The sequence below is a fragment of the Eublepharis macularius genome, chromosome 2 (assembly GCF_028583425.1).
Source record: "Eublepharis macularius isolate TG4126 chromosome 2, MPM_Emac_v1.0, whole genome shotgun sequence".
In the NCBI taxonomy this organism is placed as follows: domain Eukaryota; kingdom Metazoa; phylum Chordata; class Lepidosauria; order Squamata; family Eublepharidae; genus Eublepharis; species Eublepharis macularius.
Genome location: NC_072791.1, coordinates 99,762,546 through 99,783,358, shown reverse-complemented (window position 1 = coordinate 99,783,358; position 20,813 = coordinate 99,762,546). Strand labels below are relative to the sequence as shown.

Genomic DNA, 20,813 nt, shown 5'->3' with positions numbered 1-20,813 from the left:
CTCAGTAAAATGTTGAAGGGTATTTAATGCTGCCCACATATTGCATCCATCTCAGTAAAAAGACAAGAAAAGGGGCAAAGCAAAGAACGGGTAGTCTTAAAAAGTATTATTTGCCTTAAATCAAATCTGTACGAGCGCCAGCTTGGTCAATGTGTAAAAGTAATGAGGCTTAGATTACAATCCTCATATGCATACTTTTGAGGGGAGTAAGCCCTTAAGGGTTTTATTGAATTTACTTTCAAGTAATTATGCATAGGATTCGGTTCTCAGATGTGCAGCCAGCCTGGACAATGTGATCTACAAAATACTGCTGATGCTACCAAAGTATCTTTACTGTGTCAGGAGCACTTCCAGCAACCATGATGATATTTTAAACACTACTTCTATTTGAGCACATCTGTGGTATTTCTCACAGGCATCCCTCTTGCCCTTGAGCAAATTATGGGCAAGAAAGAAAAAGATGTGTCTCTGGACTGAAACTTTAAATTATTAATTACTTCATTTATACCCCACCTGTCTCCCCCATGGAGACCCGCTTGTCAAGGGTTTCCTGACAAAGTCTCCCCCCCCTCCCTCCAGCCGGCTGGAAGGAGGGAGACTTTGAAGGGAAGGAGGTTCCCCACGCTGTTTGCAAATGGCACAAGGAACTTTCTTTCCTTCCAAGTCTCCCCCCTCCCTCCCACGAACAGCCAACCACGAACATGTTCATGAACAGGGTCATGTTCGTGGTTGTTTCTGATTCCCTGTTCGTGGATGGCAATGAACAACGAACATCGTGTTCGTTTTTTTTTTTCCTGTTCATGCCCACCTCTAGTTACTACCCACCTCATCTCCAGAGGTGAGGGAACAAGAGCAGAGTTTTAGGATCTTATCTGGTGGGCTGAAACTTGGTATTTGTTTCTCTCTCTAGCTGCAGAGGGCAAAACTGGCATTAGAAAGCAAAAAGAAGCTTGTTGACAGAAAATACTGCAAAGAATGGGTCACACTGTATATTTTTTCCTAAACAGAATTTCAAAACTGTTTCTCTTGCAGCATCCGTACTATCTTTTTACATGCTACATTGTACAAAAGCAACAAGATCTTATTAGTCTTGTTCTACTATGCCTACTAGACTTCCTGATGTCCAAAAACACCAGTCTATTTACAAATGAACTGTCAAATAGTTTTCAATCCACATCTTGTCTGTATTTGTCGAAAAACATTAACATGAACCAAACTGCAGTTCCTGCATATGTTGACAACTTCTTGAAAACAATTATGCCAAGCATGCTATGGTACATGGCTCCTTATGTAGTATAATTATCCTACAGTACTTGTGAGGAGGAAGTGTGCCTATGCTGCTCCTTATCTGGAGTTCTTATTAAAATGACAAGGAAAGCATAGCTATGTGCTTAGGTGCCAGAACATTTAAAATGTAGATATCCTCTCCAACTTCAGGAAGTGGTATGGTCCAACTCTCTAAATGCCAGAATTCAGGGGGAGAAATAGAAGAAATAGGGGAAACTTGCTATTCTATAATAATATAATAACATTCGATTTATATACCGCCCATCAGGATGACTTAACACTCACTCAGAGCGGTTTATAAAGTATGTTATCATTATCCCCACAACAACAATCACCCTGTGAGGTGGGTGGGGCTGAGAGAGCTCCTAGAAGCTGTGACTAACCCAAGGTCACCCCGCTGGCTTCAAATGGAGTAGGGAATCAAACCCGGCTCTCCAGATTAGAGTCCCGCACTCTTAACCACTACACCAAACTGGGTCTCAAATACAGTAGTATCTGTTTCTGTCTCCCTTTGTGGATGCATACAGAGAGAAGAGGCTAAAACTGACCAGAGAACTATGGAGCATCACAACTCAGTAAAATGCTCCGTGTCTTTTGTTCTGTATATCCCTGAACACATAACATGTAAACTGAAATAAAAGTTAAACATGTGGAACAGCCCATGCAAGCAACGGATAAGGAATAGGCAAACTGGAAGGAGAGACAGATAACTATTCCCCATATTAAATCTGGAGCCATCACTGAAAACCAGTTCAGATCTTTCTCTTGCCTACAAAAATTATGCAAAATGCTAGAGCTGCTTAATGGCTAAGGGACTGGCTATGAACCAGAAACTATGTAATTCAAATAGCAGCTCAGAGGCAAGCCATTTTCTTTTAGCCCTACACTCATCTCTGCAATACAGTAATATTTCTGAACAAAGTTGTTGCAAGAGTCACAGAGATAATGTATGTGAAGTGACTGGAACACTCAAACACTATCATCACCACCAAAGCTCTCTACAAGTGTGCACTTTTGTATACAAACATGTAAGCTGGTTGACAGCAACTTCTGAAAATGGGAACTTTTCCCAGCAGTGTGATCATAGAAATTGCTGGTTTAAAACTATTCTGAAAACTTGATGTCAGGGCTAAAAATGCACCAAAATAGTAAATTGGTGGTATTTCACAGAATCACAGAGTTGGAAGGGGCCATACAGACCTTCTAGTCCAACCCTCTGCCCAACGCAGGATGAGCCCAAAGCATCCCTGACAAATATTCATCAAGCCTCGTCTTGAAAACTGCCAGTGAAGGGGAGCTCACCACCTCCCTAGGCAGCTGATTCCACTTTTGAACTAATTAATTAGATTTTATACCGGGTTGTTAAAATCTATACCAAATAGCTCTTTGATGCAAACCATTCTCCCTTCATATCTTTCCTAAGAATGGATATCACAGTTCCAATGAACTCCTTATTTCTGTTCAATAACTCTAACCAAACTCCAATTTACTACTGCAGGAAAGGCTATCAAAGTGCTGCCACCTCCTGTTACAAATAAGGCAATAGAAGCATTACACAACTAGATTGAAGACTAGAACCCAGATCCCTTCCACAGCCGCTTAGCTATTTAACCACATCAAAATAAGTCTACTACTTACAATATTTCATTTCCTCTTTTAATTGCTTGATTCTTGCTGAGTGACTACTTAAACTGAGAAAAAAGCAGAATTAGCTTGTGTGCCTCATGAAAATGTCACGAATAGCAGTAGGGTTGCCAGCCTCCAGGTAGTGGCTGGAGATCTCCCGGAATTACAACTGGTCTCCAGGCCACAGAGATCAGTTCACCTGGAGAAAATGCCTACTTTGGGGGGTAGACGCTATGGAATTATGCCATGCCAAGGTCTTTTCCCTCCCCAAATCCCACTTTCTCCAGGTTTCACCTCCCAGATGTCCAGGAACTTCCCAACTTGGAGCAGGCAACCCTACATAGCGGTCTCATGCAAAAATCAGCCCCACCAAAGAAATCAAAGCCTCTGTTTGGTGAAACTTGGCCCTTGTTTATAACACAGCTTAATCAGAGGCTAAAACTCAGAATGAGCTGAGACTGGCCAGGGGGGCTTCTCATAACAAAAATATGTTCTTCAGATACGTGAGGAGCAAATGGAAGCTAAAGGGGACTATATCCCTGTTGCTGGGTGAAAATGGAAAAACACTGACAGAGGAGAGAGAGAAGGCAGAAATGCTCAATGTCTATTTTGTCTGTTTTCTCCCTGAAGAAGAGAACAAGCCACTTAGAGTAGTAGTAAGCAAGGCGTGGCATTGGGGCTGCTGGTTGACATGACAGAGTTTGCAGACCCTTTGTCAATCATCTTCCAGGCCTCCTGAAGGACAGGTGATGTGCTGAAAGACTGGAGGAGGGCAAATGTTATCCCAATCTTCAAGAAAGGGAAAAATGATGATTCAGAGAACTGCAGACCAGTCAGCCTGATGCTTTTGCAGGGAAGAGAATGGAGGAGATATTAAAGGTGTCAATCTGCAAGCATCTGACAGACAACATAGAGTGGGACCACAAGTGACGCCTGACACAGGTTGGACACTTGCCAGCTTCCCTCAAGTTTTGATGAGAAATGTAGGCAGCTTGGCGGAATGTTGGACAAGTGACAGTTGAAAAGTCCATTGGACAGCAGTCAGAGAGTCAAGCTGCAAGACCAGGATGCCTACATTTCCCATCAAAACTTGAGGGAAGCTGGCAAGTGTCCAACCTGTGTCAGGCGTCACTTGTGGTCCCGCTCATAGTGATATGGGAAAGTCAGCACAGATTTATCTCCAATAGGTCCTGACTGGGAGCCAGCTGAACAGGAAAGGTTTGACTTCTATTTGCTGTGTTCTCCACAATTTAAGAGCCTGAGAAAGAGACTTATTTATTTGGAATATTTCTGTGCTGCCTCTCCTAGAAATCTGCCTCAGGCAGCTTATAATATAAAATATGATAAAAATAAATCACCATAAAAGTTAATAAAACCCAATATTCAACACATGGCCAAAGCATAAAGCAACTGAAAACACAGAGCTGCTTATAAAAGGGTCTTTCAGGCTGAAAACACACTATAAAACAATTTTTTAAAAAAAATTAAATAAATCATATGTTGGATTTGGGATCTCAGCAGTGAGCAGTATCATCTGTTCTCCACGGGCTTTCAGGAAAAAACACTGCAAGTAGTGTCTAGAACAGTGAATTTTCATGCCTAATGGGAGCATTTGGTTTGGACTCGAGATCTAGCAGGTAAAGTTTTGGCCATGCTCCTTTGGACAGCAGTGGACAGCCTAGTTAATTAAGTGCACCTGTCTCTTGTGCTTAGACTGGGTAGGCTTGAGAGACAGAGAGTCCTCTGTCTCAGTTCTGAGGCCAGCAATCTTGATATCAAAGTGAGTTCTGATTGGCCGATATAGTTTTAAAAAGTGCCTCTTCACTTTTTTTGTCAGTCCTTTTTTCCCCCTCACTTACTCTCTCTTGCCGCTCCTGACACAGCGTGTCTTAGAGGCATGTTAGAGAGTTTGTGCTCTGCTAGGCTTCAGATGAATAGTACCGCCTGACCTGAGCTACGGACAGTGTTTGAGTATGAGCACTCAAATTTCAGCGGAGAAAGCAAGATAGTTTGTCATGTGTCTAGTCAGTAAAGTTTTAGCCAGAATAGAATAAAGTCGCTTGTTATTTTATAAGCCTTTTCTTGTGCCTTCAGAGTGGTTACTACAAGTTTGCAAACACTCTTGTAAATCAATAAGCGCGAACGCCCGACTTACCGGGCGGGGAAGTTTGCTGCCGAGGGGGAAAGGAGGGCCGGCGTGGCTGGCTGCCTGCGAGGCCGGCCGGCCCAGCATGCAATGGGCCGGCCAGCAGCCAATAGTTTTAAACCCAGGCGGCCAATCAGGGGCCGCCGGGGGGGGGCGGGGCCTCTGCCGGACCTGGGGGAGGTAGGCTTCCCTCAGGTCCGGCAGTGGGGCATAAATATCGGCACCGCCCCCTCACCCCCGCATTCGGGCTCGGCGACAACCCACCCTCCGCACCCCTCTTTTATTGCGTTTTGGTTTTATGCTGTTTGTCACAATTGTCGGCGGTGGTCATGGGATCGGATCTCTTTGCGGGGATCAGGGCATGCCCTGGTCCCCTGGAAGGGGATCCCCTTATGGGATCTTGGGAGTGGGCCGGAGGTGCATGCCCAGCTCGGGGGCTGTCAGGGCGGCCCCACTCCCAGGTGGCAGGGGGGATCATGCAGGGGTGTACACCCAGATGATCTCCCCTCCGAATGCCACTCCTGGTTTACCCCCCCTTCAGCACGGGTCTGAAGGGGGAAGGGGTCATCGGCTGGCAGGCGGGCCAGCCGATGCTTTTGCGGGATCCGATCCTCATGACTGCCAATGCTCCTGTGTGCTGTTTTTGTTTCCTGTCAATAAAGTTTGGCCATTTTTTCCCCATATGTACGGTGTCTGGGGTGGTTCTTGCCGTGCCGCTGCACTCCTTGAACCCTTGCAATAGGCTGCAAACAACTATTATATTTGTCTGTCTTGAGTGCTTGATCCACTGTGTGCAAGGTCCCCCAGATAAAGAACCCATGAGTCTCAAAGGAAACAAGGTTGTTCAAACTCCCAGAAAGGCTGCTAGGAGTTGGAGTGGCTGTTGTGGTCAGCACTTAAGACAGTAGCCAGGGGGTTGAACTCCCAGACAAGTAGGTAAAAGAAGTTGCATAAAATCACAAATGTCCCACATTTGCCCTAAAAGTTTCTGACCCCCCCCCCCCAATTCGTCCATGGCCACCAGTCCAATCCCATATAGGGAATAATAAAGCCAATTAGCATAATTGCCGACGGGATGCTGCGAAGCAACTTTCTCCAATACCCGTTTCGTGTGTCTTCCTCTTGGGCAATCGTCTGGTGAACTAAAGGAGTACATACATTAATATTTACATTACACACTCTCATCATCATATGACTCCGAATTATACAATAATGTAAATACTCACACTAGAAAACGCCTGCGCTTACACACCCATGCAGTCAATCAATGAGGAACAAGATACAGATACTGACCAGCCAATAACTACCCTTTATAAATACATAACTACCTCCAGCTGCAAGTTACTCAAATCTTTCTAGATGTTTACCTGCCACGCTATCCTGCTGTTTAATGTATTGTAAACTCATTTGAGTGTGAAGGTTTTTGTATATGTATTAGTATTGATACAGATCATGAAGTTTGTATTAATTATTGTTGTATGAATTTTTCTACTGTATTGCTATTTATTGCACAAAGCACTTTGCACAAAAATACAGTTTGAATTTATATATGTAGTTTCCACCCAGTTGGTTGCTTACGGTAGTTCTTGTTGAACTGGGAGGCTCCGTTTGTTTGTATAGCAAGTGTACACTCAATACTGGGCTACATGTTACAAACATTTCTGTCTAACAAACCAGACATCACCTTTGCCTAAGGAAAACCAACTTGGGGAAAGGAAGATTTGGGAAGGAGAAATAACAGGGAAAGGTGTTCTTAATCTTTTCCAGGTCAGCATCTTTCCCCTCTCTATAAGGTTCTAAGTTCTGGCACTGAACATGGACTTTTGTGGGAAGATCATAGGAAATTAGACACATATGTTCATGTCTGATTCTTATATGTATAAGGCCTTTTGACAGGAAGATGTAACGGTTAGTCAAGCAATTAAAGGCCACTCCTTTGGAGTCTCAGCTTATGTTACTGAATGTAAATAAGTCCCACTTACGACTCATCAGAAATTATCTGCACAATGATAGTAAGGCCCTGAAGTAAAACAATATTTTTCAGAGTTAAAGTTCAAAAAAGAAAGAAAGAGAAGTTAAATCTGGAAACAGTTTATCCCCTTTATTTTCATATGCAGACAACATTAATGATTGCAAGCTTTGAAATGTATAGTATTTTCCACATTATTTAATTTTTTATATTAGAGATGAGGAAAATTAGATGATTCCTTTTTTATTTTTGGTTCATGGTTTTTATTATTTTATTTTTGGTTCTTGTTAAGTAATAGTTAAATTTTGCAATTTGATATCTATTATTCAAAAAACTGACTCTATACTGCTTTTCAGTAGGGTCTAATAAGAGAAATCCCTGTCCATAAAGGTGCATTTCAAAAAGGATGTGCTGCTCCCAACACACAGGATTGAGTCGCCCAATCATTTTTCACAAAGTAACTTTCCTTATTAACTTTGTGCTGCATATCTGAATGAACCAGAATCATGTGGATAGAATCAGTACACAAAGAATTCCCCAACCACAAAGTGCTCAGAAAGATGCATGCTTCAGTTTTACCAAGCATCTGGTAGGCTTGCAGCCAACTACACATTGACCCTATTTGCAACACCAAGCCATCCCCTTGTACAAACAGAACTACCATGCCAGTTCAAGAATGCCTGAAAGCAATGTCTCTAAATGGTCACCAGATAAATGGTGACAGGTTGCAGTTAGCTATTTGTGATAGAATGGCACAGCCTACACATGCTCCAATGCACTATTCTACTTCACATGTTCCCTGGAATTGAAAAGAGCTGTGGAGCTCACTGTGGGTCAAATTAAGCCTTAGACAAGCTGAACACAATGAGAAAACTTTACTGTGTGATTCCGCAATTGATTTATAATCATTCAAAAGGCTTTTATAGTGTGTGCAGAGTACTATTACAGCAATTGCCTCTTTCATTTTCAAAAGAGAACTGTGAAGTTAGTTAATAAGGCCATTTTATAGTATAGTAACTGAATCTGACAGTAAATAACTAGCCCAAGGCCACCCAAGCAGTTCCTTTCTGATAAAGAATTTGAACTCGGTTCAATTTGAACTCCAGTCAACACTGACACTCCAGATAGTGAGGTGTAACTGCTAAGAGTTTATGTTGGAAAAGTCTAGATTCAAATGTCACCTCTGCCATCATTTAGATGGCACTAACCTCAGCCCTAAATCTGCAGCATGGAGGTAAAGGTACTTATACCTTTAAAAGCCACTGGAAAGATTATATTGTCTGGGAGCAAGGGACTATGTAGTCCATTAGCTGGCAGCTCCATGTTGTCAAAACTGGTACCATAATTTCCAGCAGTCTTCTTTCCCGTCTATGCTATCATCATATAGTAAAATTAAATTCATTGGCTATGGCTAGAAAGGTTGACGTATGTGTTATTCTCCCTGACACATTAGACATTCAGTCAACAGAGTTTGAACAGAGAAAAGGAGTTAAATTTTATTTACAACTTTAAAAACATTTTGATGACTTAGACACAGAGATACGTTGCTCCCAATATTTGAACTTTTGATCCTAGATTATTACGAAGTATCATTTCTCAGAAGCCAGCTGTAACTCAGTCAACTTCCTTCACAAGCTCAGAATCAAATCAATCCTCAAACTGACTCTTCTTTCTAACTACTGTTCTCAACTGTTTTTAACTGTCAGCTTTATCCCAACATTCCATCAGCTCCCACTGGCTGTCCCTGGGAGAGGCAGAACTGGAACTTTCTATCACAGGCAACATGGGGCAACAGGTGGGAGGAGGAGGCTACAGTAAACACCCACCCATTCTGGGTATAGGCCAGGGAAGCTGCTCGGCAGTCCTCAGAGATGAAAGGTGCAGGAGCATTGGGCAAACCACCTTCTATCACATTCCCTTTGTCATGTGACATAGCCAAAAACTTCTTAACTACAGAAGACTTTTTTAGAATAGTAGTCATTATAATTATTATTTGTATTTATATCACATCTCTAAGATTATAAACTGGAATGATTTAGGAGATTTTTGAACGTGTCCACATATAACACGTGTGTTTAAGAGGAATTCATATAGGCTGTGTTCAGACATTGCAAAATTCCAGCTAGTTCGTAGTGAGCCTGGCCAGCCATGAGCTTGTACATCCCCATCTTACTCCTTTTTTTTTAATTTTGCCCAACTGCAGGGTGGTATCTGTAGAAGATCCTGTTCAGATGAGCAAGGCTGCAATGGGGGGGGGGGGGGAGGCAGCTGCACAGATATGAGGGGCCAAGGCCATAAAGGGTTTGAATGTGACAGTTATGACCCTAAATTGAGCCCAGTAACTGCCGGGCAGACAATGGCGTGACTGCAGAATGAGAGTGATATGAATACTCCATTTAGTTCCTGAGAATAAATGAGCTGCAGGGGTCCACACCAGCAGGAGATTCTGAGTAGACATTGAGGGGAGACCTATATAGAGTGCATTACAGTAGTCTAGTCTTGATGTTACTGTGGCATGAATCCAGGTGGCCAGATTGGCCATATCAAAGTAGAGGGCTATCTCCTATGCTAGTCTGAGTTGGAAGGTCTTTTTTACAGCTGCATTTACTTGCTTCCCTAGCAGCAGTAATGGGTCTAGTATAACCCCTAGGCAGTGATGGGTCTAGAATAACCCTAGTATAACTGTGTCAGACAGGGTCAACTGAACCCCATCAAAGGTCATAAGCACAATGTCCCCCAAGATCTCTGCTTTTCCAACCGTATCACTTCCGTCTTTTCTGTGTTCAATTTCAATTTGTTTGCTTTCAGCCAATTGACAACAGCTGTCAAGCAGCAGCTCAATACTTCTATTGCATCACCAGAGGTTTGCATAACAAGATGTAGAGCAGGTTATCATCTGCATATTGATGGCCTCCCAAACCATAGCTATGAATGAGTTCTTCTAAAAGTTTTACAAAGAGGTTAAATAAAATGGGGAATAAGACTGTGTCCTGTGAAACCCCACAAGATAATTCCCACACTGAAGATAGCTGGTCTCCAATAGGAACCTTTTGAGTCTACTCCATGAGGAATGATTTTAAACCTGTCCACAGCACATCCCCTGATACCTGCTTCTGCCTCCAAACGTGCCAAAGGCTACAGATAAATCCAGGAGGAACAATGAAGGATGGCCTTTGTCTACATTCAGGCAAAAGTCAACAACAACGACAAAATTTCCATGCTTTCATGAGTCAAAGCTCATTTCATCAGAACCCCCTCCCTTTCCAAGACTATTCTGATAAAGTAAAGCTTTGACTCATAAAAGCTTACATTACGGGAAAGCTTATATTGTGGGGAAATGTACTGGTATTTAAGGTGCTACTAGCCTAAAATTTTGTTCTACTACTACATACTAAGAGGACTATCCACCAGAAACTTAATTTAGAAAGGTTCTAATGCTAACCAATTAAGTTGCCTTGTCCTCCAAGAAAACTACATATAAATATCTAAAATGTTGACATGTGGATAAAAGGCAAAGAAACTGTGCAAGACTATTTCTGACCTCAGGGGGTGTCCATATAGCAAAAAAAAAAAAGATTCATCAACTGTTGCATTACTATGAATTTGCAATCTCATTTACCTTCATGCATTTCTGCTGCTTGGTGGATGACACACCTGCAAAACTATGGTAGAGGTTACAGTGCTGAGGAGCTCCCTAATTGCACTCCGGTTTTGGAGGAAGATGTATATATTAAGATCCAGCAAAGGTGTCCTGGTAAGGCCTCTGCACAATCAAGTTCTGACTGACCTATTCAAGATAAATCCTGTTTGGTGGAGTAGTATATTAGCACCAATATTCTCCCAGATAATCCAGACAGACAAATTCCTCCTATCTGGAAGCATTCTATAATTGTTCAATGTTTTTAAAAAGGCGATAGGCATAAGCCTGCTAACTATTGCCCAATCAGCCTTCTGTCATCAGTTGGGGAATTATACTCTTCCCTTTTACATAAAAGATTAGTGGACTGGACCAACAAGATCCTGGCTGGGAATGAATTGGCTTTAAGAGAGGATTCTTCACCATGAATCTGTGGTATTTTTGCACAGTCACTTTAAAGCATTTCAGAACCTATTCTGCATCCCATGTTCTCCAGAATTCCACATGTGCAAGGGAGTCATGGGAAGCAAAAATGGTTTTTGTCTGTCTTTCCCCCCCTTTTTTTCCCTGTGCACATTCCACAGTTTTTATTTTGAAGTCACTGCTGGCACGTGTTATGTCCATACAAAATAAAAAAACTCCCATTCTGCCAGTTTGGTGTAGTGGTTAAGAGTGTGGGACTCTAATCTGGAGAACCAGGTTTGATTCCTCACTCCTCCACGAAGCCAGCTGGGTGACCTTGGGTTAGTCACAGCTTCTAGCTCTCTCAGCTCCACCCACCACACAGGGTGATTGTTGTTGTGGGGATAATAATGACATACTTTGTAAACCACTCTGAGTGGGTGTCAAGTTGTCCTGAAGGGTAGTATATAAATCGAATGTTGTTGTTGGTTGTTGTGGGTTGTTGGTTGTTGTGGTGGTTGTTGTTGGTTGTTGTGGTTGGTGCCCTGCCTCGTCCGTTCCCCCAGGAGCTGACTAGTTTGTCCACCAGTAACCATTCCCATGCTCCTCAGGGTGGGAGTTTCATGCCCCCAGGCTACCATAGAAGGAAATACCATTGTTGCTCTATGCTGATGATTGATTCTTATATCTCAAACTAAGACAGGCCTGAAGAGACTATTGAGATATTTCTCAAATTATTGCCTAGATGGGGACCTGCAAATAAATTATAACAAATCTAAGATCTTGGAGGTTTTTTTTCCCAAAAATAACAATTTAGATCTCTAAATGGACTTTAGCAAATTTTGATATTGAGCAAGTTAGAAGGCTTTGTTATTTGGGACCTGTTTTCTCCTCAAACTTGTCTCAACTGCCCCAGCATAAGTGTGCATTGAATAAGATTAAGCCTATGGTTGGAGAGACCTCTCACTTCTTTTTTATGAGGCGGGGGGAGATATATCCTGGGTGCAATCTGGGTTTTTAAGTCTAAAATAATTCCACATACTCTATGATGTTACTATTTGGATTTCACTGATTGCAGAATCTTTTGATCATCCTCTTTGCCAGTTTATATATAGGATAATAGGCATTCCCCAATGTGTTTTAAATGTATTTCTTAGAGCTAAATTAAACCAACTCTCACTGGAAGATACAGCATGGCTCAGTGCCTTTAAGTTAAGAATACAGACCATCTTCACCATAGGAATGGTAGATTTGCTGTCTGTTCTTAAGCAAGATGTTTACTATGAAGATGAAGACTATTGATGCCAGGTTATGACTGTTGAAGTTTTACAGCCGAAAATATTCTTGTGCTGGGTAAGGCAGAGACTGTATCTAGTGTTAAGTTTCATCTTATTGATGTATTGTCGAAGGCTTTCACGGCCGGAGAACGATGGTTGTTGTGGGTTTTCCGGGCTGTATTGCTGTGGTCTTGGCATTGTAGTTCCTGACGTTTCGCCAGCAGCTGTGGCTGGCATCTTCAGAGGTGTAGCACCAAAAGACGGAGATCTCTCAGTGTCCCAAAACACATCCCAAAACACAAAAACTCCAATCACCACCCCCGACAGAAAAGAGGCATAATGAAAACATTAGTGGATCGTGCAAGACGGATAGGTGAGCCGCACTTTCTCAATGAGGAAATTAATCATCTAAACCACGCACTTCAGGCAAATGGCTACTCCAGAAATGAAATCCGAAGAGCAATCAAACCCAGGATGAATCAAACAACCAAGGAAAAACAGTCTCCTACAGGAAAAGTGTTTTTGCCATATATCAAAGGAATTACTGATCAGATGGGAAAGCTTATGAAAAAGCATAACCTTCAAGCAGTATTCAGACCCACCCGAAAAATACAACAGATGCTACGATCAGCAAAAGACAGTAGAGACCCCCTCACCTCTGCAGGAATATACTGTATACCCTGCAGCTGTGGACAAGTGTACATCGGGACCACAAAGCGTAGCATCCAGACAAGAATAAAAGAACATGAAAGACACTGCAGACTTGGACAACCTGAAAAATCAGCAGTAGCTGAACATAGCCTAACACAAACAGGGCACAGTATCTTATTCCAGGACACCAAAATACTGGACAACACTTCCAACTACTTTGTCAGACTGCACAGGGAAGCCATTGAAATTCACAAGCATAAGCAAAACTTCAACAGGAAAGAAGAAACCTTAAGAATGAACAGAGCATGGTTTCCAGTTCTGAAAAACACCAGGCTAACAAAACACTCTACACCCAACAATAGCCCTGCGGAGAAGATTAGCACATCAAGCACCAATCCATATGCAAAAGAACCTCCTCAGGATACAGTGAAGCCTCCCGCCATTAGCATTCCACACCCTGGGAAACTCTTACAGGAGGACTCAGCTCAACCCCACCCCTCCTGAGTAGATACAAATGACCTGCCAACACCTTTTCCACACTGTGACACTGAGGGCCAAGCTACACATGACAGCAAGTGTATTTCTCCCTGTTCACTTGCCCTCCACTCAATCCACTTGCCGTTCAAGTGTCATTCGTCATGTGTAGCTTGGCCCTGAGAGATTTCCGTCTTTTGGTGCTACACCTCTGAAGATGCCAGCCACAGCTGCTGGCGAAACGTCAGGAACTACAATGCCAAGACCACGGCAATACAGCCCGGAAAACCCACAACAACCTTCATCTTATTGAGCTTGATTAAAATAATATGTTGATGTAGGCTCATACAGTTTGTTCAACCCAATTTCTAGCATTTTACCTTCTCGGTCCTTTCTGTCCTACATGAAATAGTTAACAGCTTTTCATTATGCTAAGGATTTTGCCCTAGCTCATTTGAATGCTAACCACTCTGAAGTACTGGATGACACATTTTCACATATTCCATATCCAGATCACCCCTGTGCTTGTGGTCAGGGTAAAATTCATGCTTTGTCTCATAAAATATTGGGCTGTCTTTTTACTGTTTTTAGGAATTGTTGGATTTTACTTCTTTTAACCTGTGCTTCCTTTAATAATTTTCATGGGAAAGATTCTTCCCTATATGATTCTACATAGTGATCCAAATATAACTTTGTCAATTGCTAAATTTCCATCTAGCATATAGTTCTTTACAAATTAATTTATTATTCTATTAGTCGTTGCTCAAGAGAATTTGATCATAGCAGCTCTGAAAAGAAAATGAAGAATAGGATCTGGGAGACTCAAGTTCAAATCACCACTCTGCCCAAGAAGGATCTGGGAGACCTAAGTTTACTCACCACCTTTCATCTCCAGAGTTTCATGCCCCCAGACTAGCATAGAAGGAAATACCATTGTTGCTCTATGCTAATGATTTGATTCTTATATCCCAAACTAAGATAGGCCTGAAGAGGAAGTTGCGGAAGTTCACTGAGTGACTTTGATCCAGTCACATACTTTCAGCCTAACCTACCTCTTAAGGTATTAAGAAATATAGGCGAAGATGGGGAGCACAAAACCGAATTATTCAAAAAGGCTTTTTACTCAGATAGGGGGGCTGTATTGTAGGGAGGGGATCTCAGATGTTTCACTAATGAGTTAGGAACCACAGACTTCACCACTATATTGTACTGGATTCCTGCTAAAGCTATGTGTTTGTAAACTTGTATCTATTTACCCTATGCCATTGTTTGTCGAAATGTTCTTGATACTGATTGTACTAATCTCACACTGTGTAATCTGCCTTGAGTTTCAGTGAGAAAGCTGGACTATAAATGATATAAATAAATTAACAAATAATAGGTAAGTGGTTTAGAGGGTTTGAAGGAGAGAAGGACATAGGGAATGGTGAGTACATGGATGCTGCCAGAAGGATGGAATGAGGGAATAGTGTGGAGAAGGAGATACAGGGAAAAGTGAAGTATCCCCTGCAAGTCCTTGAAGGTCCCCCACCATGCAAGTGGGCCCAGCTCAGCTAGCACCAGACAATTAGGCCATAGGGGAAGGCTACTGGGGGAAGGTGACGACAAGGGGCAGACAAAGGTGGGTGAGGAGGAGGCAGGAAAAGGGAGCTTTCAAGGAAGGGGGAAAGGACATTGGGGGTGGGGGAAGAGATGCCCTCCACAAGTCTTGCAAGTCACCACTTCTAATATTATAATGTCTTAATATTCGCACAGAGTCTGTTTGTGTAGCAATATATTTCTCGGCCCCAGAATACTACTGGGGAAAAAGTAGCCTCAAAAACATAGAAATTCGCCAGTCTCATTTAGTATATGAGTAAACAATTCAATATTAGCAAAAGGAAAGAGCTGCCTTCTCATTCCTTTGTACAATTGTGGCTCATTTCATGAAAATTTCCCAAAAAAGGGTCAATGCTAGGGGACTGATTGGATGAACTAGGATAAGCTCTTTCAGTAGACCAAAATAATTTCAAATAAAATTAGAAGCCAACCTACTCAGCAGCATTACCATCAACAGAACATCAGTATAGTGCCAAAACCAAGAAAAAAATCAATCAGAAAGTCCATAATTCCTGTGTAAGAATTAGGCTAATCAGGCACTCACATATATGTGCCTGCTAATCAGATGAAGATATTGCCCTTACCTTGAAATAAAAATGCTTTGCTGGCATTATGTAGTCCAGACACCTGTGTAACTCCAACAGACATGTTGAAAAGATCCAGTTCCGCAATAATATCAATCTGTAAGTTAGGATCCATTCCAAAGCCAACAACTATTTTAAAAAAAGAAAGAGGGAAAACAGGTAAGTTTTAATTTGTCCTTATCCTACAAGAAATAAACAATGTTTCACAGCATTACCCAAAACTTTTATTTCCAGAGTTTTAATGCATTTTTAGGCTATTTCTATGCCATTTCTTCAGAGTCCTGCTCGAGATGGCTTAAAATTAAACTACCATAACATAAAAAACAAGCCATTAAAACAAGCTGTTGGACATAAACAGCATAAAAATTATCCATAAAAAAGAAGGCCATTGAAAAACTAGTAATATAACACTCCTAATTACAAGCCTGGGTAAAAAGATGTGCTTGAGCCTGGTGCCTAGAAGAAAGTAAAGCAGGGACCAGGTGAGACTCAAGGAAGAGGGCATTCCAGAGGTGAGGTGCTACCAGAGAAGTGCCCTTCTCTAGTCTCTACCTGCCTCACCTTTGAAGGCAGAGGCATGGAGAGCAGGGCTTGACAAGTATATCTTAACTATTGTCGAAGGCTTTCATGGCCAGAGAATGATGGTTGTTGTGGGTTTTCCGGGCTGTATTGCCATGGTCTTGGCATTGTAGTTCCTGACGTTTCGCCAGCAGCTGTGGCTGGCATCTTCAGAGGTGTAGCACCAAAAGACCGAGATCTCTCAGTGTCACTCAGTGTCTCAGTGACACTGAGAGATCTCGGTCTTTTGGTGCGACTCCTCTGAAGATGCCAGCCACAGCTGCTGGCGAAATGTCAGGAACTACAATGCCAAGACCACGGCAATACAGCCCGGAAAACCCACAACAACCATATATCTTAACTGGTGGGCTGGATAGCAAGAGAGGAAACAGGCATTCAGATACCCTAATTGGGATGTGATTCGAGTATGAAACAATGGCTACCTCACACTTTTTGAAGGATGGCAGTCTCTGGCAAACCAGCCACAGCTGATAAAAAGTGCTACATGCCACAGAGGAAACATCAGCCTCCAACCATAGGTCAGGATCCAATAGCACTCCCAAGCTATGAATGTACTCCTCGGGGGTTGTGCAACCCTCACCAGGTCAGACTGACTCCACTGTCCCTCAGCAGCTTCTCCACTGACCAAAAGTACTTCAGTCTTAGCTGTTAAGGAAAAATAGAGCTGGGTATCATCTGCATATAGGGTAGAGACCTCCCCTCCTCAAACCCTGCCCTCCCCAGGCTCCCATCCAAAATCTCCAGGACTTTCTGAACTCAAAGTTATCAACCCTATTTGTATATTGGTGACCCCTCATTTTAAATCCCCAGTGTGTTGTATGTGATGTAACAAAATGAAGACAATACTTGAAGCAACAGTGTGATAAAGGAGCCCTGCAATTGAACAAACCTTAGGAACTAGTAAAAAGTGCAACAGGACAATGCAAACAGAGACCGGTGGAGACCTCTGTGACTTATTGGATAAGCTGTGTCCAATAGAGAGCTGGTGTAGTGTATTGTTTAAGAGTGTTAGACTCAGGAAACCCAGATCTAGGAAACCCAGTTCAAATCCCTATCCTACCATGAAAGCTCACTGGGTGACCTTGGGTCATTCACTCTGTCTTAGTCTAACATATCTCATGGGGCTGCTGTGAGGATTAAACAAAGGAGGAAAGAATAATGCTGTAAGCCACTTTGGGTCTCCACTGGGGAGAAAGGCAAAATACAAATACCCAAATAATTAAATGCTGTATCTGACACAGCAAGGTCAAGCTGAAGAATTATAAAGAGAAGAGGGTGAAGTATATTCTACAGATAACAAAAAGAAGGAGAAATTGAATGGTTGAAAGAAAACCTTAAAGAGCTGAGGAAGCTATGATTGACAGTATGACAAAATAGTACCTGAAAAACTAAGACAATTAAGAGAAGTGAGTGGTTTACTGTATCAAAGGCTGGTGTCCAAATCCCGAAAAATGGTATAGAAATAGACCATATGGACAAAAACATTGAAAATACACATTAGAGCAAAAAGTAAAATAACATACTGGGAAAGAGCAGTGTTGTAATACCTTTAGAGAGAAGATGAAAAAGAGAGAGATTGGGCAATAGTTAAAGAAGTTCAGGAAATCAGAAACACTGTCAGGCCTTTCAGCTTGTTTGCTTGAAGAGGCCATAGTGTCATGCAAAAAGTCTGGAACTTACATGACATAAAAAGGATTCAAGGCCTCCTCTGCATTTCAGCAGGTGATCAGTGCTGTCAAAGCAGAGTTACAGGAGCATATGAGGAACTATGGGATTCTAAGGAAGTCATTTCTTCACTCAGCCCACCCCAACTTCTGGTGCATTTACTGCTTCTTTGACACCGTAGTCATCTTGCTAGACAAACACAACCAACATCAGAACAAAGCTTCCCACCAAAAGACAGCCTAGACATTAATTTGGCATCAAGACTTGCTCTCAGCAGCAGTGGCCAAGAGGCAACACCACCTTCATGTGGAGATTTTCCCCACTCACTTAACACTGGATATGAGAACTTTCTTCATCTCTCACATGACACTTTAGTGCCACAGCGGATATGCACAAAACAGTCTCCAAGGAGAGTATTGTCCCCTATAGAGGGCCATGTACAACCTACCATCCCTTGCATTTGGTACTCAAATTGAATGGGAATACATACAAGCAATCTCCAGCTAGCTTGAAAGGTCTGGTGTGCTAAATTAAGTTTACTATTGCTTCTCTGATGGGATTTTATTTTTATCCAAAGTCCCCACAATGTATCTTAGAAGGAAAATGGCAGATGAAGGAAAAGATCTTTAATACACTGAAAATGATTATGATAACAACAACAACAACATTCAAGTTATATACCACCCTTTGGGATGACTTAACACCCACTCAGAGTGGTTTACAAAGTATATCATTATTATCTCCACAACAAAACACCCTGTGAGGTGGGTGGGGGTGAGAGAGCCAGAAGCTGTGACTGACCCAAGGTCACCCAGCTGACTTCAAGAGGAGGAGTGAAGAATCAAACCCAGTTCTTTAGAGTCCTGTGCTCTTAACCACTACACCAAACTGCCCAACATTCTGTCTAACATGTAGGTTGACAGTAGGCCCCTGTGTCATACTTAATTTCAAGGTTTTTGAGGAAGAGAGGTTAAATATCCCATTATCAGAATGTCTGGCAAGCAGAACGGAGGTACCTGTTGAGTTTTGGACCTGGAGTTGCACAAAAAAGGCCAGTGCAGGAAAGCATCTTAATGCTTTATCTTCCTGCCATTTCTTAGCTCAAAATTGACCACTCTGAGCTTCTTCATCGGACATGGTTTGAAAGACATGGAAACCCTGACCCTTCTCACCGAAGGGTAGACAAGCAACTTCAGAGGGGTTTGTACTGAACAAGAACCAGAGGAGAAATGGTTAAGCAACCCACTCCACATGCTTTATGCCCACTCAGATTCATCCTCTTGATGCAGCTTTGAGTAAAATATTTGGAAGAATTTACCACGGAACTTTGTGTTGTTTAAGCCTTAATGTACATACACCTGCTTTTAAAAGATCACCATACAAATTAACCAATAAATCTAAGCAAAATTACATTTGGCCCGTTCCTTGAGTCATTGCTTTTTTTTTTTTTAGAGCAGCCACGGGAAACTGAAATTTCTTCATTCATTTTTTTCCCATCCAGCCTTTTCCCCATATGTGGGAAAGATACACAGGGTCACTCCTTTAGGGGGGTGACCCAGCATGCCTTTTATCCCCATAGAAACTGTTGGCAGTGGGCACTTGTTTGCGTTTGCAGGAAGGAAAAAGGTTAAGCAACCCTCCTCCAGCTATTCCAATATCACCTCTCTGCATCTGCTGACCCAACCTGCTTTCATCTGACATGGGAATGCTGGCAGCTCATGAAGCAGTGAAGACAGCAATGGATGGGTGAGACCATGATACAGAAAATGCAGCTGCTACTCCAAGAAAATAAGAGCCCAATGCTGCAAAGCAGAAGCTAAGGCCAAGAAGGAAAGGAGAGATGACCGCATCACATCAGTCTTACGTAAACAGGCAACTTCCAGCATCATTGCCTTGGCAGAGAAAGGGAAGGGGGAAGATCCCCAAAGCCCTCTGGTCCATTTAAGGCCGAGGCAGAGTGAAAGCTGGGAGAAAGCACCAAGTGGGATGAACTTCTTGCAGGCTCACCCTAGGAAGGATGTGAAAACACAAATGCTGACTAACCCCATTCAAGTCTACCCAAGGCCCTTCATGGAGGAAAAAGGAAGTACGTACAGGTGGCCGAGGCTGCAACGGAGTCAATCTTGGAAGGATTGGAAGGATTAAAGGAGAGACAACCTAGTTCCTTCTCACAGCATCTCTGTTTAGAGCCTACAGACCACTAAGCTTACATTTATTAAGAGTGCAGTATATATAAACTATGTAATCTAGGACACCTTGCAGGCTCATTATAAGATATTTTATCAATAATATTTTGGTAGAAGTAGTTAAACAAGCTCATGAAACTGACCATTCCTATAAATCTGATACAATCAGTGATAATAAGAGTATAATAAGAGCAGAAACCTGCTTCGGCATGGATTTATTCATGGAAATAAAGGATAGCAACATATTGTCAGATAATTAAATATCATGCATCACTTTTCAGCCATTAAAGAACAGACACTGGAACAGATCAGTAAAGCTGAATCATATAAGCAATAATGCAATTAATTATGAAATATGTGTGCCTTGGATGTCTTGTAGAAACCACTCTTATTCCCTTTGAACTTTTTCACTGATTTCACAGGAAGTAAACACCAAGGAATAAATACTAAAATGAAAAGGACAGTAAAATACCAACTGACTTCAATGCATCAAGCTGATCCTACATTGCCAACAATATGAAGGAAGTGTGCAGAAACCTGCAACTCTTTTCAAATCAACTGGTGCTCAGCTGTGCCTAAGTGACAGCACACAAAAACCTACCGAAGATGAACCTCTAGGCCAGGTCCATATAGACACTGGGGAAAAGATGGATCACGTAAGTGACTTATGCCACACTGAATCCGGTTTGTACAAAATTTTGGAGGCAGAGGGCCAGATATTTAAGTTGGAT

General features: G+C 42.2%; 1 protein-coding gene across 1 annotated transcript in view; it reads right to left on the bottom strand.

Annotated features, from left to right (window-relative positions):
• Nucleotides 1-19,785, bottom strand: part of NELL1 (neural EGFL like 1) — a 910,256-nt gene extending 890,471 nt beyond the window's left edge. Inside the window, exons 1-2 of the mRNA XM_054969963.1 lie at nt 19,761-19,785; nt 15,653-15,781 (exon numbers count right to left, since the gene is read on the bottom strand). Coding sequence (XP_054825938.1) covers nt 15,653-15,781; nt 19,761-19,785 — 154 coding nt within the window. The remainder of the gene's footprint in view (nt 1-15,652; nt 15,782-19,760) is intronic.
• Nucleotides 19,786-20,813: the final 1,028 nt, after the last annotated feature.